The following is a 27237-nucleotide window of genomic DNA, read 5'->3' on the forward strand; positions in this document are numbered from 1 at the left end:
TCAATGTCTCATGCTATTTTAAATGGGAAAAATCTTGTTCTTACATTGTTAGTTGTAGAAAAAAAATTTAAGTGCCATGGTAAAGGAAAGCCCATTATAACTTTCCCTTAAGTGGGTTTCAAGTTACATAAAGGAGCTATTAACTCTCCCCCAAACAGGAGACAAACACTGCACATCCCGAATATTTTAAATGTCTGCTTCTTGAAAAAAGACACTAAATTCTTTAATATGAATAACTTCATACAGCTTTATTTCTTAAACTTTTTATTTTTCTGTACACTAAATTTCTTCTTAAACTTCTGGTTTTTCTGAATGTTAATTTTCTTTTTAAACCTTTTGGGCTTTGAACTCTTCGGATCAGATTTCTTTGTTTTCGATCCTTTGACATCAGCCTCTTCAACCTCATCTTCTTCATCTGAATCGCTTCCTTCAACAATTTCTTCTTTAACTTCTACGCTTTCCGTTGTTTCATTCTTTTTAGCAGCTTCTTCAACACCTATAATGACAGTTATTAATATATTAAGTATTCGTGTGGCTAATTTCTCTATTTTATACCAGTATTAGGTATTTTATTAGAAAATTTCTTCAATTTAGCCACAAAAAAACCATCCATGTTGTGAGTATGCGGGTAAAATCTCCTGGTCAACTTCAAAGTAGGATGAAACCTGTGTTCTCGAAACCTGTTAAGGCCTTCCTTCCCAAAGTCCAATCCAGTCGGAACTAGCTTTACGTTCCTCACTTTCAGAGCGTAATCTATTACCCATTCATTTTCCTCTGGCTGTGGATGGAAAATCAGTGTTGTAGTTCCAAGTTATAATTACTATTAATTGTTATTTTAAAAACCCCACCAAAATTGAACACGTGGAATAAACAAGATAACCTCCTGTTTTAGAATTCGCATCTAAACAATCAATAGCGGCTTTAATTAACTCTTTTTGCATGTGGGAACACCGCTGGATGTCTTTCGGATCCTTGTTCATTTTCACAGCTTGATCTTTGGAAACTACACCTGTACCGCTGCACGGAGCATCCAGCAAGACTCGATCAAAACCAGTCATTACCTGAAAAGTTTAAATTTAAAGGATTAAATTAAAGATTAAATTAATGTACACTAATTTTCAAATGTAAACTTTACTTTAGGAAATTTTCTGCCATCATGACAGCACACTACAGTATTTGTTATTCCTAATCGATGTGCATTTCCTATTATAGCTTTGGCCCTTTCAGGGTGTGCGTCATTGGCAAATAAAACACCAGTGTTTTTCATTAATGCAGCTACAAAAAAATACATAAGTTTAAACATAATTTTTATTTATACAGGGTGTTAACTAAAAAACGATACAAGGCCAATAACTCTTAAGCTAGGAATTTCAAACTTTCAGGACGCATAGAACCATGTCTTCAAGGTCATTTAAAATTTATCTCCAGAACCATTAGAGACACAAATCTGGTTTCAATTAGAAAAGTGTCCCCCTTCACATTTTAGATGTAAATAACTTTGATTCTTCCTTATTTGACCAATGACAAGTCTAAAGAATATAGATAAAAACAAGAAGGTTGTGATGAAAATTATGTACCAGTGACCAGGTCGAAGGGCTAATAACTCTAATAATACTCATGCTAGAGTATCAAAATTTGATAGACATACTCATTTGGTATGATGTCTTTAGAATTTGTAAACTTAGATGACCTTTAACTAATGGTTCAAGGTTAATCAAAGTTTATCTCGAGAGCCAATGTACATAGAGAATTTAAATTGGAACCATTTCTCTAAATCCATTGGTTCTCGAGATAAACTTTAAATGACCTTGAATGTCATCAGAGTTTGCTAATTCTAAAGACTTCCTATTAGATGAGTAGGTCTAGCAAATTTTGATACCAGTCTCTGGTACATTATTTTCATCACGACCTTCCTATTTTTGTTTAGATTCCCTAGACTGGTTATTGGTCAAATTAAGTGGTATCAAATCTATTTAGACTTCAAATGTGACGGGGAACACTTTTCTAATTGAAACCAATTTGGTATCTCTAATGGTTCTCGAGAAAAATTTAAATGACCTTGAAGACATGGTTCAAGATCATGGAAATTTCCATTGTCAAGTGACCCCCTGCACGTTCTGCGTGTCCTGAAGATTTCAAATTTTGAATTATTGGCCCTGAATCATTTTTTAGTTAACAATCGGTATATGGTCACGAGTGTAATACCAATATGCGTTGATTTTCCACCAGGTGCGGAACACATATCCAAAATCTTTTCATTTTCTTGCGGTGCTAATGCCATAACTGGTAACATTGACGCAGCTCCTTGTACCATATAATGACCAGCTAAATATTCTGGTGTTGCACCTGAGTTATCGAGAACAAAGAATCATACTTTTTATCTTAAACACATCACCCCTCATTTGCAATCTTACCAATGGGTACTTGCGAATCATAAACAACCAAGCCTACTTTAGACCATTTTCCAACAGGGTCAACATTAGCGCCTCGATTAATTAGAGCTTGGGCTAAGTCCCTTCGTCTAGTCTTCAAACTGTTCGATCTAATTGTTAATGGCCTCTGAACTTCGTTTGCTTCTAAGAACTCGATTAATTCAGGTATGGAAAATATCTCCAGTAATTTTTCCATTAGGTATTCATTATAACTATAATATTGAGCCAAGTCACTCTTTAAAACTGATAAATACTGAGAACGCGATCTACAAAGATGAAAGTTTTATTTAAGATATTAAATTACTTATAATTTTGAAAACAAATAGCCACTGATATCGCAATTTTCCTGATTAATCAGTAACAATTTAAAAAATATTGATACCAATTTTTTACTGATATTTTAAACCAATTTCCTCAAATACGATAGAGATGGCTCCACTAATGGCTTTGCTAATTTGGCTACCACGGGTCATACCCACATATCAGGTAAAAATCGGTATGGGTAAAGATTTCTTGAATCTCCAATATTGGTTAATTAATCAGTATTGGGATCAGTTAATTCTCAAAATCGGTTTCTTTATCGGAATCAGTTAAATTAGGATATCGGCCAACACTACACAAAAATAACACCCACTTGTTTTCTTCTTTTCTATTGGCAAAATCTGACAAAACGTAAACAATATCTTTAATTCTCTGGCTAATTATAGTCAGATCTGGAGCCTCAGCTAGTGAAATTTTGTAATTAAGGTTAATTTTTTAATGGTTGGAAAATAGAAGAAGTAATATTTAAGAATTATAAGAAAGGATATCTTCTTTTTCAATTTCTTGGCCACTTGGTAAAACAAACGTCTCGGATTGTAATATATTGGTTTTAAGCTCTGCCTCTGATAATTTTCTATTTAAAAGAAATTAAAATTTTAAAATATTTAATATTTAGTAAGTTTTAATTTAAATTACTTTAAATGATCTTGTTTCTTTTTAAGTTTCGCTGACTGTTTTTCAATGGGTAAAAGCTGAAGTGGAAAGATTAATTATAAGTTTAAAACGTAATCCGCAATTATGAAAATTATGATATAAAATAAATTACATCATCGTCGCTTTGTATGTTTTCATCTTTTACCTCCCCAAAGTCATCATCCATCACCACATCATCATCAGATTCAAGCTAGAGTTATATCAAGTTAGATTCAATTTTAGCTTTTCATAAATTTGTTTCTTTACCTCATTTAGTTTAATTTCATTTTCGTCTTTTTCCTCATCAGATTCCAAGTCTTCATTATCACTATCATCGGAGTCGAAAAGTTGTTTCTTAGATTCTTTACTTTTCTTTGGTGTCAACCAATCTTTGTTCTCATCAGTGAATTCTTGGGGTATATCATCATCCTCCTCAGATTCCGAAGAAGTTGGTGGAGGTTTTAAGGACACTAAAGGTATATGTTTCTTTTGATTTTTTACAATCTTATCAGATTTTTTGTTTTGTTTTCCTTCAATTCCTTTTTGCAACCTGAGTAAAACATCTATAATTTTTAACTCAATTCCAAGTAAAAATAACCAACCCACTGTTTACCTTTTCTTAGCTCTGCCTCCAAGTTCTTTTTCAGCTACAATTTTACAGAATACTTTAATTTCAAAACTTTTAAAAATGAACAAACTTGGAACAATACCTTTTAAGAATTTGGGAAGCTTGGGATCTCCTTGTTTCTTAGCTTTTCTACCTGGTCCCTTTTTTACTTTCTCACTAAATCCTGCTTTTCTACCCATGCTTAAAAATTGTTTATATTACGTATGAAATGCTATTCAGAACAGAATTTCTGCGTGTGCACGCACTGATTACACTGAATGCCCAGTAACACGTGCATCAAATTACATACAAAAGGCTTAACGCTTTTTCAATAGATTATGATCGAAGTCCTTTAAGCTTATCACTTCAATTGCACCAACAACAAAAACAGTAATTGTTTGAAGAATTTGTCTTATATAATTTTTTGAAGCGCTTACAATTAAAATAATCAAGGATTTGCAGTAGCCACAACAAATCCACTTGGAAATTGGAATGCACGAGCCAGACAGCCGTTTTGAGCTACGGTGCTGCCAGATTTTATTACGGGTATGGGTGCGTCAATATAGCATGTTCGAGTTATGGACTTTTGATACTGAAATAGAAAACGATAAATAAATTATGTAGCTTATATTTTACAAAAAATAGGTTTTGAAATTTTTTATTTCCTTATAAATGTCAATCAAAGAGATAAATTAAAGTTTTCAGTTCAGTGTTAATTTTAATCTGGTGGAGCTCATTTCGTAGTGCCATGAAACCGTAAGTAACATAATTACTCATAAGTATGCTACTAGCTCAATTTCTTCACTAACGGTTTGTTTCACAGATATTGCGTCATCTGTAGTTCTTTACCCTACGTAATATTTGACGTCATCGAATCTCAAATGCCGATTATGCTGTTGCACAATTAGCTCTACGTCTGATAAACTGACGGCCATTATTTTAGTAACCAAAACCGGTTTGAACAACCAAAGCCTAGGAGCTAAAATGAACTACAATATAGTGTCAAGTTCTGTTAATGTAATTAATTTGCAAATTAATGAAGTTCTCGGAGACTCACGTTCTAAAATAAATTGCATTGTCAAATAAAAGAAGCAGGTTTATTGGATAAAATAATTGAAATTCAGGTTGAGCTTTTCTGGCTTGCAGTCTTTGCAGATTCTTTTGAGCCTAGGCCTAAGCCGCCTTACTCTTCTAGGCTTGATATGGGTTTTAATAAGCTTCGTGCGTACTCTAAACCGACTGAGTTTTAAATCGAATGTGTGAAAACTGTCTGCTCATTCAAAATGATCGCGATATAAAAGTTGAACGTTTCAGTTAAAGAACATTGACAAATTTCATATTCAAAAGTCGTCTGCTATTTCTTCACACATTTAGTAAAGTAGATGGCGCTATCTTTTCTAAACTCGAAGCCTATAACGCTGGTGGAATATCCCACTTCGACGACTTGTTCCATTTTCAGAAAGCGATCACTTATTGGTCATTTTCCCCAACCTTTTATTTTTCTAAATTACTCATTATTTAACTTCATCCGCACAAACCGAGCGAGTTTATAAATTTCATTGATTTCAATAAAGCTACATTGGGCTGTCTAAAACATTGAATTGGGAATAATACTGCTAGAATTACAATTACGATTTCGGTTTCCATGGTTACGCGGGACCTGTTCTGATAAGACTGTACGAAATTCATCTTTATAATTAGGTGGTAGCGCCATCTATATTTTGTAAAGTTACATGGCTAAAAATAAATAATTATTAGCTAACTCACCGTAACTTGAGTTAAAAAGGATCGTGTTGACAGAATAAAATTATTTTTAAACAAATTCAAAGGTTTGTTTGTTACGATAAATCATACATTTCAATTTCGCATCAGATTCGCGAAAAAATTCAATTACAATATAGTTGCCACCACTATAGACAGATTCCGCCACGGTAGAACGATAAAGTTGAATAAGTCTCCTAGACTCTCCTTATTGAACGAAATTGGTCGTTAGTTGTACCTCTAGTTATTCCCAACTCAATGGTCTAAAATTCCGACACCGAAAATTCCTTCTCAATTTAGAGGTTTTCCATTGGCTTAAATACATATGTTAGTAGCCAATAGTGTGACTCCCAAAATTACTAGGATGAATAAAAGCGTTAAAATCTAACGTAGTCCACCTAACAAGCCTTATTCCTATTTCCACGGCGGTTTTCGGAAGCTTGCGTGTGGAACAATTCGGCTTCCGGAAGGGCCGTCGAGCAACAGGCAGGCGTGTTACGGCGGCTCAATGTGCCATGGCCACAAGTCAGCATTTTCTTGCGGTTTTCCTAGACCTTAAGGACGCTTTCGGGAGCGTCCACCAATAAGCGCTTTTATACAAACTCCAAAGCTCGAGGGCAACTTCGTCCGTTGGGTGGCAAGTTTCCTGGAGAACCGGACGTCCAAAGCCAGAGTTAATGAAGAGCTATCAACGCATTTTACTGTTATGAGAGACGTTCCTCAGGGAAGCTCTATCAGTCCAATTATCATTAGCGTCCTGCTGGACAGGATCCCCCGGCTATATCCTAGAGCAATTCGTCAAGAGGAACACGCAGACGATATTGCAGCCTGGATTGGTGGTCGGACTCTTCGCATTCTGTATGATACCATGCAAGTCGCTCTGGATAAAATTTCAGCCTACGGAGTCACATGGGGCCTCAACTTCCAGCCGCTCAAATGCCAGGACATGGCCATCTCCAAAGTGAAACAGATCCCACCAGGCCTCACTCTCAATCTAGAGCCCTCATACAGGTAATTAGGGGGAGTAATTGATGATGGCCTTTCCTGGCAGCACATATCGTGTCCTTTAATTAATCTTAGATGAAGCGTTTAAACCTCTTTCGGGCAGTCTCAGCGACTACTTGGGGGGGGGGCGCGTGGCGTTCTAGGCCTCTGTACACTCACCTAATCCACTCTTGTTTGGGCTTTTCCAGCCCTCTCTTTGCGTCAGCGTCGGCAACCCTGTTCGCCAAGTTGGATAAGATTCAAAATGCGGCTCTTCGAGTTATTTTAGGAGTTCCGCCATCTACGCCTATCAGGTTGATGGAAGCCGAGGCAGCTATTCAACCGCTGAGTTCTACGAGAGACCTATTAGACTTACTCACTTTGACTCCGTGCGGAGCAGTTGATACTCCGGATTTCCATCCAGCTCTCATGACCAAGACACTAGCTCCCCCGGAGATCTTGAAGCACCGATTTCCTCTGGGCAAGCTCCCCTTTCTTCTCCGGGCGTGGCGTTAGGCTCAGGTTCATATAATCTAACCTGGTTCTTCCACTCCACCAGGCGTGTCACATATCACCTCAAGTCAACCCCGCCATGGGAACCTCCAACAGCGACGATTGTGCCACGGTGGTCCATAGCTCCCAAAGAGGATCATAGTTTGGACGCACTACAACAACTTTTCTTCGCAACTCTCGAACCTTACGCCAAGAACAGAGTGACGTCATCACAATAGAAAATCTCCCCCTAGCGAGGCGCTGTAAAAGGCTACGTGTGACGCGAGAGCAAGCGGGCGCAAAATGGTGACGAAGCCCGTAATGCAGTCTGTCTAGTGAATAGCTCTCAGTAAAACTTTTGCATGTGAAGAATAGGAAGTGTCACACTTATGTAAAAATATTATACACTTATGGCAGGGGTAATAGTAAGTGTAGGGAGCTGTTGGCTAGCGTGGCATGAAGGGCTTACCACCACTATGTCACGCCAAACCGGACAAAATTCGTTTTACTCTCTCTCTCGCTCTCAGAATGGTAAATAGGCCCTCTCTCTTATATCGTTAGCTCTCTCGCTGTCCCAAATTACGAATATATCGCCCTCTCTCTGACATGCTCTAGCGCACTCTCTCTAACATCGTCGTCACCCTCTCTCTGACATCGTCTTTCACCCTCTCTCCATGGACTAACAAAACGTAAGGACGATTTCCAGAGCAAATTTTGCGGCTTACGATCGTTAAATGTGTGCTCTTTCGGCGTTTCTCGGCATTACTGACAAACTGAGTCAAGGGGATGAAATCGTTGGAAGGGGAAGGAACAAAAGTTGAGAAACGTGTGAAAAATTTATCCCCTTAGTCCCTGCCTTAATTATGCTGCCGCGATTCAAGTTATTTCATGGAGTAATTTTTTTAAATAATGAATTTTTCGTCCCATACATTTGAAGCTTTGTTATCAATATATCCCCGGGGGAAAAAGAAGAGTAAAAACGATGAATTAACTGTTTCTGATAATTGTAAGTGAATGTTTAAACCAAGGCTTAATTCGCTTTGTAAAGTTTTATATTTTAAATTTATTTTACTAATGGGTCATAGCAGTGTTATAAAAACTATATAATTTCAAAGAAAGTTGCCATGTATGTTAAGTTTTAAACATAGAAATCTTATACTCCTACCTAGAATGCTCCAGTCTACGGGAGAACCTGACTCCAAGACATTTTGTAGCAACGACTAATGATTATATAGTCTTTGCTTAAGCTTCAGCCAATCAGCGGCCATTCATTGACTACGGCAAGCGGCTAGCGCCATAACGTGGTGGTTAAAAATAGTAGAAGCTCAGATGATTTTTACAGGATCCATCCGATCCAAGCTCGCAGAATTCCCATAGGTTTTTGCTGGAATTTTTCAAATGAACCACTTCAACGTTTTTGGATTTTTATTTAATAATAGTGTTAAGATTTTTTGAACTTTTTGTTTTGTTTTCATATTTACTTATTAAAAGGAATATTTAAATACCATTGTGAGGAAGATAAATAAGATTTCGTTTAGGTTAGCTTTGAAAAATTTAAGCCTAGGCCTGACATAGGACCAACTTTTAAAATAGCAGGCAATGTCAACTTGGATTAATTAAACTCGATCACGGCCCTCTGCACGCGCTCACGGTAGCGCGTGCAGGGGGCAGTGACTCGATTGACGTGGGCCAATCAAATGTGGGTTCTTAAGGTGACGTAATCTAAAATCGAATTATTATTTGCAGTAACTCAAACTAGATGGCAACGAGTCGTTGCCGTAGTCACTCTTTGAATCGTGATTGGCTGATAATGACGAGACCCCGAAAATGTAATTGGCCCATTTTGTATTTATACGGAATCATTCTATGTTATAAGATTTCTATGGTTTTAAATTTAATTATGGGGAAATATTGTTGCTTCGACAACTGTCGTAGCGATTCTAGGTGCCATAACAATATAATATTTTATCCGGTTCCTATACCGAGCAGAAATGGCAAAAACTAACCGCTATAATTCAAACTAGAAAAAGAAGATAAAAAAACCTCAACATGTGGTCATACATGTAGTTCACTAGATGGTTCTTTTGTAGTCATAGAAATCGGTTAACAAACTAGAACGCTTAATCGAATGGCTGACAAGGTACCGATTAGATTCTTGGCTAAAACGACAGTAACGCCATCTGCGCTGCCTAAAGAGGCGCGCTCACGCGTAACTTGGTTAAAAGTTTTCCCCCACCCATTGAAATTAATGTAAAGTTGGCGATAATTAAACGTTAATTAACCTACCAAATGATATAAGAAATATTCCACTGACAATTTTTCCCGTTTATATGAACTTAAATGTAATATAAAATCGTCTTGAAAAATCGTTTATCGCTTTATAACATTCAAAAATAATATTTTCCCGCACCATGTAGATAACCGAGCATCTGCTTGGCTAGGTAAAGTTTGTGTTGTCAACGCGCGTATTAGAAAGAAAAATGAGATTTTAGAAAGTAGGTTGTAATTCGGAACGATATTAATACTTTTCACGAATTTTGTCATCAGTGAATTATAAATATGACTTGAAATAAGTTTCAAGGTTTACTTAAAAGCTAGTTTCATAACTTTTCATCCATTGGTTCGTTCAGAATGTATCTTTAAAGTGGACGAAAATTTTAAGGCGTGGAATCTTGCCCAGTCTGAAGCCTCGGTTTAATCTACTGCGTATTTTGAAACGGAAAAACCCGATTACTATCGTTAAATCTTGGTAAAATGATGGCGAACGCTCCTTGTAATAAGAAACAAATAACGAAATACGTTCTAAGCTTATTTAACGCCAAAAATTCCACGTATTTCGTTATTTGTTTCGTATTAAAAATATCATATTATTAATCCAAGATTTAACAATAGTAATCGGGTTTTTCCGTTTCAAAATACGCGCGTTGACAACGCAAACTTATTATATTATTAATGATAATAATTTTAATATTATTTTTGAATGTTATAAAGCAATAAACGGTTTTTCAAGACGATTTTATATTACTTTTAAGTTCATATAAACGGGAAAATTTGTATGTTGAATATTTATTATATCATTTGGTAGGTTGATTCGCTCGCGTTCTACATGTCACAGAACAGTCTCATCGGTGTCGTGTTTTCTTTTCAAAGCATTGATACTGGTCTTTTGGATTTATTCCTTACGGCAGTCAATATGAACTTAAATTGAAGTGACCCATTATTCCGACTTTCCCATCATTTTGTCTCACACAACCTTCACAATAGCTTCATTTTCAAGCGATTTATTGCAAAAATAACAAGAGCTAGCTGGGTGGTAAATTTTAAACGCGGTTACATGGAGAGCGGCGGATGCGTTTTAAGTCAACGAAGGCGCAAAATTGTAAGACGCGTTTCAGGTACAACGTTAAAACCGCGATTACGACACAACGATTGCTCGTATGTAAAATGTTCACAGAACATTTTTTGTAGGAAATAGCCGGACCCTAATGTTCATACTTGGGTTTATAGCCGTACATACAATACTAATGTAGATATTCGCGATAAACCATTACTGTGCACCGGTTTTCCCCATAACCATTGCTCGTAAAACAACTATTTCTAACAGTAACCTGTGAAAAGATATGTTTTTGTTTGAGTAATTACTCCTTAAATATTTAATTACGGAATTTTGAACCATTCTTCATTTTTTATTTAAACAAGTTGGCAATCCAAAATATACCTCTCCTCGGAAGAGTTTTTAATTTTCAGTGAAGCGTAACTGTATCCGTGGTTCTGCGGTAGAATGCTCACCTGTCGTTCAAGAGGGCTCGGGTTGGAATCCCGGCCGATCAAAAAATTATACCACACCCAATGACAAAAGAGGGCGCTTTTGGAAAAACCTTTTCCCTGATTCTAAGAAACTGCGTACGCAGTGATTACCCTTTGCCTCGCAGGCCTGACAGACACTGGGTTGAGTGGCTTGCATCAAGGGCGCGACCATCAGTAGTGGGGTTCTGCTACCCATGCTGGTTTTGCCGCCTGTCCGGGTCTGTGGACGCTGGCGTAGGGCATAATGATGACAGACCTCCGGTGGTGTGGTTTAAATCTTACCGGGTACACCAGGCTATAAATCTGACACATGTCCAGGCCTGACAGACAGACAGACCCACCCACCCACAGACAGACAGACACGGTGGTTGTATAACCCCTCCTAGGGTACAAAGTCCCCTCGGCGAGGTAAAAACTATCTTTCTATGATTTGAAAGAAACGCGTTTTCTAGTACGTTCTTAGCGATTGGAAATTATGGTAAAAAGAAAACTATTTCTAACACTAACCTGTGAAAAGATATGTTTTCTTTTGAGTATGTACTCTTACACGATTTGATTACTTTAATTAAACATAAGTTACTTTAAAGATGTAAAAAAAAACAGCGTTAGCGTCGAGCTAAAGCATAGAAATCTTATAACATAGAATGATTCCGTATAAATACAAAATGGGCCAATTACATTTTCGGAGGTTTCGTCATTATCAGCCAATCACGATTCAAAGAGTGACTACGGCAACGACTCGTTGCCATCTAGTTTGAGTTACTGAAAATAATAATTCGATTTTAGATTACGTCACCTTAAGAACCCGCATTTGATTGGCCCACGTCAATCGAGTCACTGCCAACTGCACGCGCTCACGTGAGCGCGTGCAGGGGGCCGTGATCGAGTTTAATTAATCCAAGTTGCCTGCTATTTTAAAAGTTGGGCCTATGTCAGGCCTAGGCTTAAATATTTTCAAAGCTAACCTAAACGAAATCTTATTTATCTTCCTCGCAATGGTATTTAAATATTCCTTATAATAATTAAATATGAAAACAAAACTAAAAGTTCAAAAAATCTTAACACTATTATTAAATAAAAATCAAAAAACGTTGAAGTGGTTCATTTGAAAAATTCCAGCAAAAACCTATGGGAATTCTGCGAGCTTGGATCGGATGGATCCTGTGAAAATCGTCTGAGCTTCTACTATTTTTAACCGCCATGTTATGGCGCTAGCCGCTTCAAAGGTTCAAAGGTTCAAAGGTTTTTTATTCGCTCGTACAAAGTACACCCTTTTGTAACAGGGCGGCTCCAATGGGAGCTCAGCATTAATTATACAATAATACACTAGTAATAAAAATAAAAGGTAATGGTAATGGAAAATTAACCAGGAAAACGTAAACAGGAAAAAGTAATATACAACGTTATGTAATAAATTTTAGGGGGAAGTACTATGTAGACCGGGAAACAGAGAAGTTAGGGTAGTCAAATAAGTTAATTTTTCTTCTTCTGCCAAGTCTCTAACACCTTTTGGATCACCTCGAAGTCCCAAACATCCCCTGCAAGACCAAGAATATTTTCCAAGGGGCACCCAAAATGCTCGGCCCGCCAGCTGTTACACGCTTGGTCAGTTTCCGTTTCTGGGCATTCTAGGAGAACATGGTAAACATCCTCATTCACTTGACCACATAGCTTACAAAGCGGGGATAAGGCTTCGGAACCCAATAATTCCACTTGACGTTCCCTGGTTAGTAGGGCACCCGTTCGAGCTTGAAAGTGTAAACCGCTGCCCCACGACCCAGTATAACATGCCTCTTTCATCGGTTTTTCTTTAGCTTTGTAATAGCCGAGGCTTGTTTTCTGACGTACTTGGGACTTCCATGATATCAGTGCGGCTTCCTGTACCTCTTTCTCCACACATGTTACCCATTCCTTATAAGAGGTAGCCTTGTCTCTCTTTGAGCTCAGACATAATTGCCGGTCCACTCTTTCTATTGCTCGAGACCAGTCCGTTTTAGAGCCATTGTCTCGAATGTATGTGTATACTTTCTTAGCTATCCTTCTAGCATCCAGAAATTTCAATTTGCTGCGAGCTTCTCTGGTTGCCATTGTACTCCATCCCACCTCACCATCTATAGCGGCATTAGCCGCAAATGGGCCTGCATTTAGAGCCGTTCTGCCTACCGCTCTCTGGCATCTCTCCAGCCTCTCCCTAGTCATGGCTGAATAACAAATGACCTCGTTTGCATACGTCATTGTTGGTACGGCTACACTCTTCCAAAGTGTACGGCTGACCGAGTATTTGTTGTAGGACTGCTCGGCTAGGTTACGAACTACCCACCGCATCGCGTTTCCCTTTCCAGCCACTATCTTTTCCATGGTACTCAAAAAAGGACCAGTACTATCAATGGTAATGCCCAGGTATTTGTACTTGTTCACCTTCTCCATTGGCTTCCCGTCGAGAAGGTACGACCACTCATCAACAGGCTGTGTAGAAAAGGACATTGTATTTGACTTATCCATGCTAAATAGTAAGTTCCTACACTTGGCAAAGGCCGAACAAATGTCAAGTAGCTTCTGCAGGTCGTCAGGGTGATTTGCGAAGAGTACAATGTCGTCCGCATAAAAAAGGCAAGACACACAGAGGTCCTTATTTTTTGGAGGATACCCAGGAAGTTTAGCTCCATACCCAGAAACTTGTAGTGACTGGGCTAGGTCATCAAGGTATACTGTGAACAGGGTGGGAGATAACGGGCAGCCTTGGCGTAAACCAACCCTACTCGATAATTCAGTCGTCGCAATCCCCTCCAGATAGTATGTGTAGTTACATTCCTTGTACAGACTCTCAATTTCTGATCTCAGGGTAATAGGAATAGCCTTGGAGGAAAGACATTCCCACAGTTTAGACCTATCGACGCTGTCATAAGCTTTCCTCAGATCCAGGAAAGCAATTTCCAGGCGTAGAGCCATTTTCATGGTCAATTCAATTAATTGCATGATGACAAACAAATGATCGCCTATTCGTCGGTCCTTTCGAAAACCTCCTTGGGGCTCACAAATTAAATTATTTTCCTCCAGAAAGTTAGTAAGGCGATTCTTCAGTAACATTGCATACACCTTATACATTACTGAGGTGACAGCAATGGGGCGGTAGGAGTCGAGCTCCAGAGCATTTTTGCCTTTCCCTTTATAGATTAGAGTCACTCGTGCACAAAGCCAGGATAGTGGTGCCACTTTACTTCTCTTAATAGAATTCAATATACTACACAGAGACAGGCGAGCGTTAGGACCAAGAGCTTTCAGACTTTCAGAGTAGACTCCGTCCGGGCCTGCTGCCTTCCCCGTTTTTAAAGTACCAAGCACCTTATTTAATTCCATAACGGAGAATTCATCGTCACAAAGGGGATCTTTCGCTTCAGTGCCCGAGCAGCTAGTTGAGAGGGATGGAGTGGTGGGACCGACTGTGGGGCTGAGTAGTTCATTCTCTAGATCTTTGATATACTCTGTGATTCTCAGAGCCACCGCCTTCTTTTCCCACAAGAGGGACCCATTCTTCGCTCTAACTCCTTTAAAAGCCTTTTCTACCACCACCCCCTGCTTCCTCAATTTTTTCACGTAACGCCAGAACTTCTTTCCTTTGTCTTTGGCCGCCTTTTCGATATCCCGTTCCATTTTTAAGTTCACCAGTCTAATTTCACGTGATATTACGTATTTCGCGTTGGCTTTTGCGGCTTTATAGGCAAACCAGAGGTCTCGTACAGAGTTAGTATCGGCTCCTCTAGCAACAGCTAGTCTGTGGGTCTTTGCTGCCCTGTTTCTAAGTTTTATTGCTTCCCCAACTGACTTGTTCCACCACTTCTTTGGCAGTATCTTATTCTTAATGAGCGGGGCTGGCTGTCTCTTTTTTAACGTGCCTTCCATTGACTTTAGCATTAATTGAACGAAATTTTCATACGACTGATCACTCGTTCCCATAGCCTCTTCCATGGTCAACTGGAATAGTTTCATATTTTCTTCATTATCCAATTCCCAAAAAGTCCTTGGGTTGGGTTCCAGGGCGAGGCAATTGGGTTTTGTAACTTCAACTTGCGGTGACTCACAAATTGCCTCCAAAAATAGACTGTTATGGTCGCTACCAACACTCTTTACACCAAGCTCATCGATTTCCATTTTCGTAAAGAAATTTACTAATTCTTCGCTATAGAGAAAGTAGTCTACTGTTGTACGATATGCCTCATTGTGCCATGTATACATTCCACTACAAATTGGAGCCAAGTTACCCATTATTAGGCCGAAACTTTCAGCAAACAGCTTCACCTGCCGGCCCTTTGAATCTTCCTTCCCACACTCCGCAATATGGGCATTGAAATCGCCCATTATACAGACTTTGTAACCGTTCATGACTGCTTCTGTGACGTCCCTACTGAGGCATTCATAGATAAGACTGTTCAACGTTTTGGCTGCTGTAGAAATTCCCACAGCAAAATACACTAGAGCAAAAAGAATATTTGGCAAATTTTCAAAGTAGAACCACATGTGGTCTGTGCAAGTTTTGTGTAGCGTAAGGGGCACAGAAACAGGGGCCATAACGCCAATCCCTCCACCTTTCTTCTCACGGTCCTGGCGGTTATTTCCTAGCCATTGCACACCTTTGGGTAAGTTAGGATTGGCTCCGTCCCGTAGATGTGTTTCTGCTAGCGCAAAGAAAGTCAGCTTATCTCCTGATATAATAGATGATAGCTCCTGCATCTTTTGTTCCGATGCCCCACCCTGTATATTCAGATAGCCAAAACGGAAGAAAAGGAATGTTTTTGTTTTCTGGCTGCGCCTTTTCCCTCTCTTCCTAATTTTTCTCTGAACAATTTTTTTTGCTACAGGAACTTCAGCACTATGATCTCGGTCCACAGGGTCATTCACAGACATATTAACATTTCCGAAAGAGCTATTTACATATTTACACATTGTTTCCCTTGCCCTAAAGTTCAAAACTTGTGCGCGACTTATCTTCGTGTTGAAAGATATATCGTCTAGGGCATCCTCCTGCACTCTCATTGGTTGCTGGGAAGAGTCTTTTCCGTGTCCGTGGGTGACATCACCGGAAGGGCCTGATTCCCAGAATTCAGGCCCACCTTCAAGTTTTTTTTAGCATTGGAACCCTTAGCAGTAGATTTTGGTAAAGCCCTCCGCTTTTTCCACATAAGCATTCGAGAAAACATCCTCTGCTCCAAGGATCGATCGGGGGCCAGCTGAACTTTACTGAATTCTAAGACTTGATTAGTCTTCAACTTAGGAGCTGCTTGTAGTATGACCTGTCGAGATTCGTGGCTATCCAAACAAATAAGTACCGGTTTCTCCTTTCTTTCTGTGCCTCTGCCAAAGCGCGTGCTGGTTTTGACGGTAAAAGAGAAAGTCTCCTCTAGTTCCAGATTCTTTCTTAGCCAGTTTTCTGCCCCATCTGGCGTGTCCATGTCGTCAAAATCCACTCCGAAGGCCACTAAGTTTTCTACTGGGGCCTCATTTAGTTTTTGGCCAGCAATTTCCAGACTTGACTTGTGTTGCAGAGTAGCAATCAATTTATTTTGTTCTTCAACCTTTAGCTGAAGGGAATCCAGCTTACTAGCCAGAAGTCGAGCGTTCTGTTTCTGGCCTACGGCCTCTACTTTACATAGGTTATGTTCTTTTTCAATATCTTTAAAACGCTTATCAAATGCCACATCTCTGGCCTCCAGGTCTCGAATAATGCCCTCCCGCATATTAGCTACAAAGCTCTGCCTATTCTGAGATGATAAACGATTAGCTTCGTCCAATAAATCCAGTCTTTCCATGATCTTAGATTGTTGAGTGCAGATCTGTCGGGCAACGACCAAATCTAAGGCTGTCATAAGACTGTCAAAAGTTAGATCTGTTGGGAGACCACGCTTAGTTTCCACCTCCAAAGAGGTATCCTTCACCCCCACAAGTTCAAGAGAAGCCACCGGCTTCTCGGTAGGCCCACTTCTACAAGAGGGACAGCCAACTTTGATCACGCGCTGTTCGCGCTACTACGGCCAACACATTCGTCGAAATTCCGCGAGCAAGGATTTTCCCCCTATAAACTGTACTATAATGTGTAGGAGTTCAGCGCCACGCTGGGTGGTTAAATTGTCTTCAATGTATAAACTATACTAAAAATAATAATCCGCTAGGGGCGCTGACGTCATACACATCTTTTGCTCATATGTTAACACAGAAACGTCAACGAATGATATGGCCGCTGTAGCGCGAGAGATGCGCGAGAAATCAAAGTTGGCCGTGGCCGTAGTCAATGAATGGCCGCTGATTGGCTGAAGCTTAAGCAAAGACTATATAATCATTAATCGTTGCTACAAAATGTCTTGGCGTCAGGTTGTCCCGTAGACTGGAGCATTCTAGGTAGGAGTATAAGATTTCTATGAGCTAAAGTCGGCCATTTAATTTTAGGCGAAATAGAGTGTTAGTTCACCAGTTTGGCACCGATGGCGTAACTTTCATTGCCAGCCAAACGAAAAGCACGAGCCAAAGGCAGGGTTTTTTAAAAGTTCTAATCGGAACCCGCGACCAAATTTCAAAAATCGTTCTAGTTTGTTATCCGATTTCTATGGTTGTAGTTTTATGTCCAAGGGTTTGAGGCTTTGAGCAGCCTCTCCCGTGGCCCCCGAATTCTTCTCCAGGTACACTTGAATGCTGCCGTTCGATTTCTGACTGTCTCGTTTATAATTACAATAAAAAAAATTATAGACTTAGCCTGGTTAGGTGACATTTATTTTCGAATATAAAATGGAGAAATAAAGAGAGATTAAAGAACATATAAATTTAAACGAGAGGGGCGAAAAAAGGAGGAAGTGTCCTGGACTCGTCGAAAAAATGGATCGGCGGAGGGGTCCGAGTCCAGTGGACTCTCTAAAAAAAATACACTATTTACAAGTCTGGGCCTTGGCAGAGGCGGGCAGAGTCAACCGTAAATTTTGCACTTTACTGACTTTACACACATTTTGCCACCGAACTTTGGAGCCCCTTTAAAAGTTCTTAGTGATTTGGGCCTAAGGTGGTGCCTTGAGTATTAGCTTAGTTTAGCTGATTATTATATTCTAAAGTATGATCCTTCGGGTATGTTATCATGCGGTATGGAAAGGGAAAAAGTAGATAAAATTCGGTCTGAATTTTTCAAATTATTTACACTTTACTCCCGCTTTGAGGAGAAGTAAAAAGTGTAGTCGTAAGATTTTGGAACAGGCAAATAGTTGTTTTTAAGGTACAAGAAATACATTGGCCGAAAGCAGGCAAAAAGCAACAACCTGGTAAAGGTAGTCTGTTTGAAAATTGCCGCTTCTAAACAGAACATCGTGCTTCCATCTATATTCGTTAATTGGAAGAATTACAAAGACTCAAATAGCCAACTAATAGTTGAAATTCGGGGTTAGGGTCTGGGGAGGCTTTACATGATAAGGCGTAAATTTTAGTTTATATTTTATTAGTTATGGTCATGAACAGTATTAATATGCGTAGTTCTAAAATGAAATTTTTGATTTACGGTTGTGTTATATGTGGGATGTTATCAACTATATATCTGTTAAGTAGCACCCATTCTAGGTTAAAAAATGTTAAAGGGGCATATGATACTTGCATGCAACAAAAAGACTCCTTGTTGGCTCAACTTCAAGGCAAGTTCTTAGTAAAATTATGTAATGTAAAAAAAAGTAGTAAACATAATATGGTTTTGTTTAACTTCAGTGGTTTACGAACAAAAAAGCAGGGTAGAGAAATCATTGCAAAAAGAAAAAACTGACCATGCAAAAACTAAAGAAGGTAATTAATTGCCAATCACTTCTAAACATATTATTTCAATTTGACATCTCTTACCGCAGAATTTCAAGAAACGAGCCAAAACAAATTGGTTTTAGAGAGAGAAAAGGTACTTTGAATTTTAATTAAGCGCTCATTGAGCATCAAAAAAATTGTTTTGCTGTCTCCCATTGATAGGATATATTTAGACAACTATCAAAAAATGTAGTAATAAATGTTCAATTCCATTTTTAGCAAGATGCAGAAGGAAAATACAATACATTAAAACAAGAACATCAAACACTTAAAGATAAATTTACTGAACTAACTTCGGATTCAAATCAGCTTACTGAGAAATTAAATCAATTGGAGGATAATTTTCAAAAATATCAGGCTGAAGCTGAAAAATTGGCCCAATCTAAGGACAGCGAAGTCAAGAAATTGAATGGTCAAACATTGCTAGCAAATAAAATGCTATGACAATATAACTCCAAAATTGTTTTAAATTAATTAATAGGAGAAATAAGCAGTTTAATACTTTCCAATGAGCAGCTGAGGATAAATTATAACAAGGGTGAAAAGAACTTGCATGTATTAACAGTGAGTTACTTAAAATTTTGCCACAAAGTCCCACCGCAATTCATTTTGAAATTAATTTTCTTAAGGAAAAATTAAGTTCAATACAAGCTATGAATTCTCATCTTCAAGAACAACCCTCTAAAGTTGAAGCGATTCAACAAATTGCCACTGAAGGAAAATTAAACAACACTAATGGAGTTCCACATAACAAACCCCAAGAAGCCAATGTAAATGTCTCTCCTACAGAATCCAATAAGGTTCAAAGTCAGGTAAAATCAATTTTCGATTGAATTTTGAATGCCAGTTACTCTAATTGCCTGTTTTAAATTAAAAGTTCCAATTTTGAGATTGGGTACTGTTTAAAGAACTGTTTTGGGTCGTCAGTATGGTACATAAAAAACTGGCCAATCACGGAGTGGAAATATAATGCCGATTTCAACGATTGCTCAGTTGGTTAAGACTAGGGGTGTGCGAGTCCTATTTTTAAGTTTCGAGTTGAGTCCAGAGTCTTGGAAAATTGGACTTGCGAGTCTTTGAGTCGAATTTTGCAATACTCATTCGAGTCTTCGAGTCCATAATTAATGGATTTGAACTCTTTCGAGGCCAATTCGAGTCCTATTCGCGCCCTAAATTTTATCCTAACCATTTGAAATCAAAAAAATATTTTAACTAATTATTCATTATGTACTTAACTAATTAAATTTATATGACTAATTTGAAATTTCCAATTGGTATTAAAACATTACAAAAATTCTCGAAAACTAAATTTTATTATTACTTTTATATCAGGGATTTATCGCTTTTGTGATAAATATTGACTCCTAAATAAAAATTATTTGTGGAATATTTGGTAGCAAAGCAAAAAAAGAATTGCCGGAAAATAGACTCGCCGGGAAATAATGGACTCTCCAAGAAATAATGGACTTGCCCGGTATTTTTAATTTTATTTGTAAACTTAAGTCCACTTCGAGTAATTTTTGAGCCTTGGTACCTGATCGAGTTTTAGAAAAACCATTTTCGAGTCTGGAGTCCAAGTACTCGTGATATTCGAGTACTCGCACAGCCTTAGTTAAGACGTAATATATATGTTTTCACTCCTATAGGTTAGAAAACCTGTTTCACCTAATAAATTAGCAACTGCTGGTGTTGTGTACGCCAATGAACATAATTCCGCAATGGATTATCACAATCCTCTTGCTAATTTTCATGGCCAAAATAACAAAGCACATCCCTACCCCGCCCAAGCACCTTTACCCCTTCAGAATAACATGAGGCAGCAAGTCCCACCACCCTGGCATTCCCAGGATAACACTGTGATATCCCGTCATCATGGCCCCGTGCCTCACCCCATAAGTCCACCGTTTAATCAGGACAATAATGAGCCTAATTGGGATCACCGCTACCCACCCCAATACCAACAACCTCATCAAGATATATTTGACCGTAATAAGTTTATGAGAAACCTGGAAAAAAGTTTAGAAGGACGTAAAGTCTCTAATATGATGCCCAATGACGATTTTCATCATAAGCTTCTTTTAAAAAATAAAGGGCTACGTGTTAATGATGTTGAAGGCGGGAATTCCATCGGAATGGAAATTCATGATAAGAACCATAAATCGCAAATAGTCCCACCCGATCATGCTGAACTCATAAGAAATAATGCGGATGATGATTGGGACCAAAATGAAAATGATAACCACAATATCCAAATGATAAGAGGGCATATTATGGAAAATTAAAAAAAAAGTCTATTATTTTGCAAGTGCCTTATGTATAGTAGTGAATGGGGCCAAAATGAATCTCAATTAAGAGATTTTCATGCTACTTAAATTATTTTTTAAAAAGTTTTTACATATTTGAATTGATTGAAGCAATTTTGAAACTTTTCACTAAATAGGGTTCCTATTCCCAAAGAATTTTAAATTTTATTTTGTTTTAACATACGACTCCTAAAAATTAAACAGATCAAAGTTAATATATACAAAAGTTGTTTAAATTCTTAATTATTTGTTTTGTCAGAAGTTATATATATTCCCCCTAATGATATTTTTTGAATAAATTTTACAATTTACATTATTTTGCACCAAAAATATTTTGCACTTTTCATTTTTATTTAGTATGTTTAAATACAAAAAAACATCCATGACCATGCATATGGTCAAATGTAGTGCACAAAATGGACTTATTCACGAACTGGAACGTGTTTCCTTTTAAAGCTTCCAATAATTCTGAAAAACGGGAGCTGTGCAATAAAAAATAATCTTTAAGAACCAGAATGACATTAGGAAAAACTTTTACTAAACAAAACAGCGTTGCGGTCCATTTTGCGCACTGGTCAAATGGAAAAAGCATGCCATATCCCAGCCCTCACTAACAATTCTAAACCACTGCTCCAGTTAATGATGCCCTCTATTGTACTAGAATTTTTTTTTACTTTTTGTTAATTGCAATTTGACTATATGTATTAGTGTATTTTTATTTATTAACTGCGCTAATTTTGCAGGATAATGATAAACTGAAAAATGGTGGTGGTGTAAGCAACTCTGCTAAACCTGGCTCTACTAATAACGAAACCCGTAACAAAGGTGGTGGGATTGAAACTGGTGGTGATGGTGCTTTAATTAATGGGGCTGCATCTAAAAATGATGCTAGCGCTGCTATTGGAAAACCCGAAACAAATGACGTCAATATTAAACTGGATGAGGAAAAGCCCAAAGCTCAAGTGGCATCGTCCTTAAACGAAAAGGTACTTTAGAAAGTTTATTATTCGCATATATATTTATATAGATATTTTACTATTTAGTTACCAGAAAATGTCCCTGCTAAAACTCTGGAAAAACCTAAAACAAGTGAAACTTCTTCGTCTAAACCAGAAAACCAAATACCCTTGCAAAAACCTAAGCTCGAGCATCCGCCACAGAAAGAAGAAAGTAACCAAGTTCTTCCTCAACCAAATAACATAGACGTTGAACAGAAAGACCCTGATGGCATGCCTTTTTATAAAATAACTTGCCCATTTATTTTGTCATATTTATGTTTAACATCCTAATAGATAAAGGTTTGGAGGGCGAAATTGGGGCCCAGTCTCAAAATGAAAAAGATTTTAACCGTCCACAAGAAAATGTTGACTTAAACGGAGTGGGAAATTGGGAAAAAAGTGGTTTAAAACGAGGACCTCAACTTAAACAACCAAATGTTGGTGCTATGGGTGAACCTCAAGTTAATCATCGAAATGATGATGATGACTATCGAGATGATGGTTAGTATAAACTTATATACATAATAAATCTCATGAAAGTATGCTTCTGGTATAAACTATTGTCTTATTACTTTAAAAATATACTTGGCTAAGCGAAGGTAATTCACATGAAGTTTTCGATATTCCAAGAACTATTGCTAATGTAACTTAGTACTAGAACTGCAACTTCCACTTAGAGCATAGCGCCGCCTTTCAGAAGTCATTGAAGTGGTCCATTTTTTAGGTGGCAACAGAAAGCAGAGGAACAATTTCCTTATTCCTCCAAAAAAATTATGAATTTATTTTTGAGATAATTAAAAGTTATTTGAAAAAAATTCAAAAACTTTTCAGTAGCTCCATCTCCATTTAAAGTTTACTTTTGAAATTGCTATATGGAGCACTTTCTATTAAAAGTCGAATTTTTAATCTGCGCAAAAGTTTAACCTTGTGTTAAAAAAGGGAGGAGGGAACTGGAAACTTCCAAAAATCACTGATACTTTATTTTGGAAGTCTAATGTTTTATGATTGAGAATGGCAATTACTGTGGATGAGCAATGGCTTTTTTTGTCAGTTTTTCTTGCTAATAACAAAAACTGAAGCCTCATTTCAAATACTTCCTGTCAATTATATGATAATAGGAGATGAAGATGCCGCTGAGGAAGAGGCTGGAGACGATGGATTACCAGCAGGGGAAAAAATGGCTCGTGATAAACATTTCCAAGATCATGATTTTGAAGTATAAAGATAAAATTATAGCGAATGTTTTCAAATATTCACTGCATGTAAATAGGCATACTCGGTAAAAGTTATAAGTGAAACATTAACTTCCAAGTTTTCTAAAGCGTACATCGTAAACCATAAAACTTTATTCCTTCACAGGACAATGACGGGGATCAAAACCGGGCTAAAGAAGAAGGACACGAAGGTGTAGTTGTGCAACCAAAATAAAATCTAAAGGCTGTGCACCAGAGTGAGATGAGATAAATTAATAGTTCCAGCTTCCAAAATGTATACAAACTTTTGAAATTATGGTGCCATAAGAATAGATTGTGCGCAAAATAAACTTATAAATGGTGCAAAAATGGATGCAAATATCAGCGTAACTACTATAAAGACAACATATGTACTTAAAAAGTGAACTACAGAAATACCGATTAACTATATCTAGTTTTGGGCAATGCACAAATAATAAACAAACTGTGATTCCTGTGGTAATATAAACATAGGGTTTAGGGATATTTTTTGGAGTGGAAATTTTTGCACTGTGCCATTTTTGTTTGGTTTCTTAACTTCGTATAAAATTATAATTTAAGATACTTTGTTGTTTATGTTTGGGCTATAATTGAGTTAAGATTTATCTTAAAGAAATTGACGCAATTCTTATTTATTTTAAAGTCATTAAATTAACTTAAAATTTATATACGACAATGTACTGATTATTTTGTGATTAACGCGTACTTGAAAAAAGGCTAGGTCTTCCCGCGTTTGGGGCAATTCTTTATACTTGTGTATATATATCGTTTACACGTTTCAGTAATGGAATTGGCATTTATCTACATTCCACTTGTGTATAATAAAAAAAAACGTTCGTCTTGTATTTGATTTACTCATTTAATAATATACTCTTAAAATTCCTAACACAAGGTGTTTTAAAGGGCAACGCAAGCTCTGTGGCAAAAAAAAAGAAAAAGCAATGTGCTTTATAACCCCCTACACCCCCACTCGGTACTGGAAAAACCATGCAGAATTTACAATAAATTTCGCACTTTGCATACTCACACAAATGCCAGCTCACTTGCGTTGCCCTTTAAGTTTAATTTATACCATGCTTGGTTTTACAATGACCAGAATTAATCTAAAATGTATTTTCTGTACAGTTTGACGCATACTTTTCCATATTTCGTAAAATGTACAGTCAAAAAGTGGTTTTGAATTTCGCGCTGCCAGAGTAATTGCATTTTGATTTGACCAACTTGTAGGTGCTCAAAGATTTCTCTATCGCGGCCCCTGATCCGAAATGGAAGAAACGTAGTGTTCTTACCGTAGTAAGTGAAAAGTATTCCATTAGTGTACACTTGTAGCATATTTAACATAAATACCATACTCATAAGTATGCCACTGTACCTTTATTCCATTCAAAACTCTTCACTAACGGTTTGTTTCACTTTCACCACGAACCAGTAAAAAGGTGAACTACGTTAGATTTTAACATTTTTATTCATCCTAGTAATTTTGGGAGTCACAGTGACTGTCACACTATTCAATTGGCTACTAACTAATTTATTTAAGCCAATGGAAAACTTCTCAATTTAGAAGGAATTCTTTGCGTCGGAATTTTAGTTAGCCCAAGGATCCTATATAGGATCCTTGGTTATTGAAATTTATCAACTCGCTCGGTTTGTGCGGATGAAGTTAAATAATGAGTAGTTTAGAAAAAGAAAAGGTTGGGGTAAATGACCAATACGGTTCAGTGATCGCTTTCCGAAAATGGAACAAGTCGTCGAAGTCGGATACTCCACCAGCGTTATTAAAAATTATACCAAGCCTAGATTTCCATTATCTCAACCAGCATTATATAAAAAGTATCTTGCAGGTCCTGGCTCTCGGAAATATTAATTTTTTTCTATTTCCTTGGAGGATGATTTATTGAAGCGTCTATTGGGCTTCCCACGGACGTAACTTTGCCTTTACTAAATTATCAACCCCTAATATCGAATGTGTTTAGCTGCTCGGTAAAACTCGAATATTAATAATCGGTTATTTGATCCGTGAGCGAGTGAAGACGCAAAAGCTCCGTTGCTGTTTATTTCAATGGAATCCACTATTCTTCTTTAGGCCTTTTCACACGAGCCAACTTTTCAAATCAAAATGCTGAGTCAGCAAAAATGGATCAGTGATCCATTTTTTACTCGCGTACTTTTTTGGTGGATCAACTCATCGAACTTTTATTCACACGAACCAACTAGTTGACTCAACTCAAGTTGACTCATCTAGTTGGGTCAAAAAGTTGGCTCGTGTGAAAAGGCCTTTAGACCAACAAATAAGAGATAGCACCCTTAAATACGCGTTTTGGAAATGACAACGCGTCACAAGCGCCCTCTTGTGAAATATATCTAATCTTGTGATGCATACACAAGATTACTTACAATGTTAGTGAAATGATTAAAGATTAATTATTCGTTAGATTATTATATAAAATTTAAGGGGCTATGTAAAGGGAATGGACTATCAACTTTCAGGTCTGGAAGATTTTTCACGCTGTTCGTGTGAGTAGACAAGTTGTTTAGATCATCCACCTTGTAGTAATTAGCACAAGCCTCAGGTCAGAGCATAGATAGTAAGTTACTATCTATGGCGTAAAATGTGCACCTTGGTGTCCAAAATCGTCAATAGAGTAGTAGCACTCTGTAGCTTTGGCCATGGCCGCCATTGTGGGCGCGAATTTTTTATGAGTAGGAAAAAGCATGGGTGACGTCGTGTGACGTAGCACTGCCATTACTCTATACCGGACGTTCTCAGCAGTATCATCAGCAGTTCGAAGCCAGGTGCCATTCCAAGTGTGTACATAGAACTCTTTGTAATTAGCAATATTACGTGTTACTCCTCATCGAAACATTTAGGATTGATTGATATTACCAAGAAACTATAGGTATACACTTGGAATGTCTAAGGAAGATTTTTACGGCCGTGATGAAGCTCGTAGAAACGGGCGTGTCTTAAAGCGGGAAAACTCACGAGAAAAACTCTCGCGCCTCGCTACCCTCATTCAACGAAAACTCGTCATTAAGCCTAATCATGGTAATTATATGATTAGCTTACCTGATTATCTCTTTTATAACCATACAAATACCTGAAATTAGGTATCACTACGCTTCTTTCGCGAAGAACATTATAATTACTTCAAAATATTAAGTACGATAACAAATTGAGGTTTTTAAATCCATTGTTTTATAAGCCTATTTTGCGCGGGAAGAACGCCTATTTGTTACTATGACGACGCATTCTTTTCGCGTCAAACCTCGAGCCAATGAATTTGAAATGTCGCGTTACGTCCTTACGCTTGACGTAGTTAAGCCCCGCCTTTTTCTCGACGCGCTTTCGTATCACCGTCCCAATGGAACCTTAGACATTCCAAGTGTATACCTCTATAGTTTCCTGATATTACAAAGTACAAAGGAAAATAAGCAATTTTGCAGGGGCGTATTAACCTTTAGGCAGTGTAGGCACGTGCCTAGGGCGCCAAAACTCTGATAAAGCCTTACGGTCCAAGTACTTGGCTTGCCACTACTTAACTGACCAACCCGTTAGACAATGCCAATAGGCTTCGTGCGTAGTTTAAATTTCGGTCATAAGTATCGCCGCCTATCGACCGAGTTGTAAATTAAATATATGAAAGCTTTCTGCTCGTTCAAAATTCTCTACACAGCTGCTGAAAGTTCAACCGGAAAACCTAGAAATTCAAAAGATGTCTGCTGTTTCTTCACATATATAGTTTACGGATATTAAGGCCTAAGCTCGAAGCCTATAGGCGCCAAAACGGGGGGATACTTGGGGATAGGGATGGGACACCCGTGGCGGAAGTATGACAACCACCCGTTGGGGGA

The 27237-nt window shown here is 37.9% G+C and overlaps 2 protein-coding genes across 4 annotated transcripts; one reads left to right on the forward strand and one right to left on the reverse strand.

Annotated features, from left to right (window-relative positions):
* Positions 1-219: 219 nt before the first annotated feature.
* LOC149925593 (28S rRNA (cytosine-C(5))-methyltransferase) lies at positions 220-4512 on the reverse strand. The gene is made up of 13 exons (XM_090160838.1): positions 4097-4512; positions 4000-4033; positions 3654-3936; positions 3520-3597; positions 3390-3445; positions 3242-3327; positions 3067-3160; positions 2415-2698; positions 2206-2346; positions 1136-1275; positions 849-1061; positions 556-778; positions 220-496 (listed from the first exon to the last, which is right to left on the reverse strand). Exons 1-13 carry the CDS (start codon positions 4191-4193, stop codon positions 249-251), a joined length of 1977 nt encoding a protein of 658 aa, XP_090016964.1. The 5' UTR covers positions 4194-4512; the 3' UTR covers positions 220-248.
* Positions 4513-18400: 13888 nt separating this feature from the next.
* On the forward strand, positions 18401-24210 carry LOC149925594 (uncharacterized). 3 transcript variants are annotated; one of them, XM_090160804.1, is made up of 11 exons: positions 18413-18695; positions 18766-18840; positions 18900-18946; positions 19072-19264; positions 19334-19416; positions 19482-19664; positions 21899-22141; positions 22199-22382; positions 22448-22654; positions 23272-23369; positions 23513-24210. In XM_090160804.1, the coding sequence occupies exons 1-11, from the start codon at positions 18512-18514 to the stop codon at positions 23579-23581; spliced, it is 1566 nt and encodes a 521-aa protein (XP_090016930.1). In that variant the 5' UTR covers positions 18413-18511; the 3' UTR covers positions 23582-24210. The 3 variants fall into 3 exon arrangements, with proteins under 3 accessions (XP_090016932.1, XP_090016930.1, XP_090016931.1); XM_090160805.1 differs by lacking the exon at positions 23272-23369; XM_090160806.1 differs by lacking the exons at positions 21899-22141; positions 22199-22382; positions 22448-22654; positions 23272-23369; positions 23513-24210 and adding an exon at positions 20499-21439 and having other exon boundaries at positions 18401-18695.
* Positions 24211-27237: the final 3027 nt, after the last annotated feature.

This window comes from Leiobunum rupestre, chromosome 10, assembly GCF_980474605.1.
Source record: "Leiobunum rupestre chromosome 10, qqLeiRupe1.1.hap1, whole genome shotgun sequence".
Taxonomy (NCBI): domain Eukaryota; kingdom Metazoa; phylum Arthropoda; class Arachnida; order Opiliones; family Sclerosomatidae; genus Leiobunum; species Leiobunum rupestre.

What these genes read in the sequence shown, in the direction of transcription:
- LOC149925593 (XM_090160838.1), bottom strand. Translation starts at nt 4,193, where the DNA reads ATGGGTAGAAAAGCAGGATTTAGTGAGAAAGTAAAAAAGGGACCAGGT. An exon ending in GCTTCCCAAATTCTTAAAAG is followed by an intron (nt 4,034 to 4,096) that starts GTATTGTTCCAA and finishes GTAAAATTGTAG; the next exon opens with CTGAAAAAGAACTTGGAGGC. An exon ending in ATGGCAGAAAATTTCCTAAA is followed by an intron (nt 1,062 to 1,135) that starts GTAAAGTTTACA and finishes TAAACTTTTCAG; the next exon opens with GTAATGACTGGTTTTGATCG.
- LOC149925594 (XM_090160804.1), top strand. Translation starts at nt 18,512, where the DNA reads ATGGTCATGAACAGTATTAATATGCGTAGTTCTAAAATGAAATTTTTG. An exon ending in CGAAGTCAAGAAATTGAATG is followed by an intron (nt 19,265 to 19,333) that starts GTCAAACATTGC and finishes ATTAATTAATAG; the next exon opens with GAGAAATAAGCAGTTTAATA. An exon ending in TGAACAGAAAGACCCTGATG is followed by an intron (nt 22,383 to 22,447) that starts GCATGCCTTTTT and finishes ACATCCTAATAG; the next exon opens with ATAAAGGTTTGGAGGGCGAA.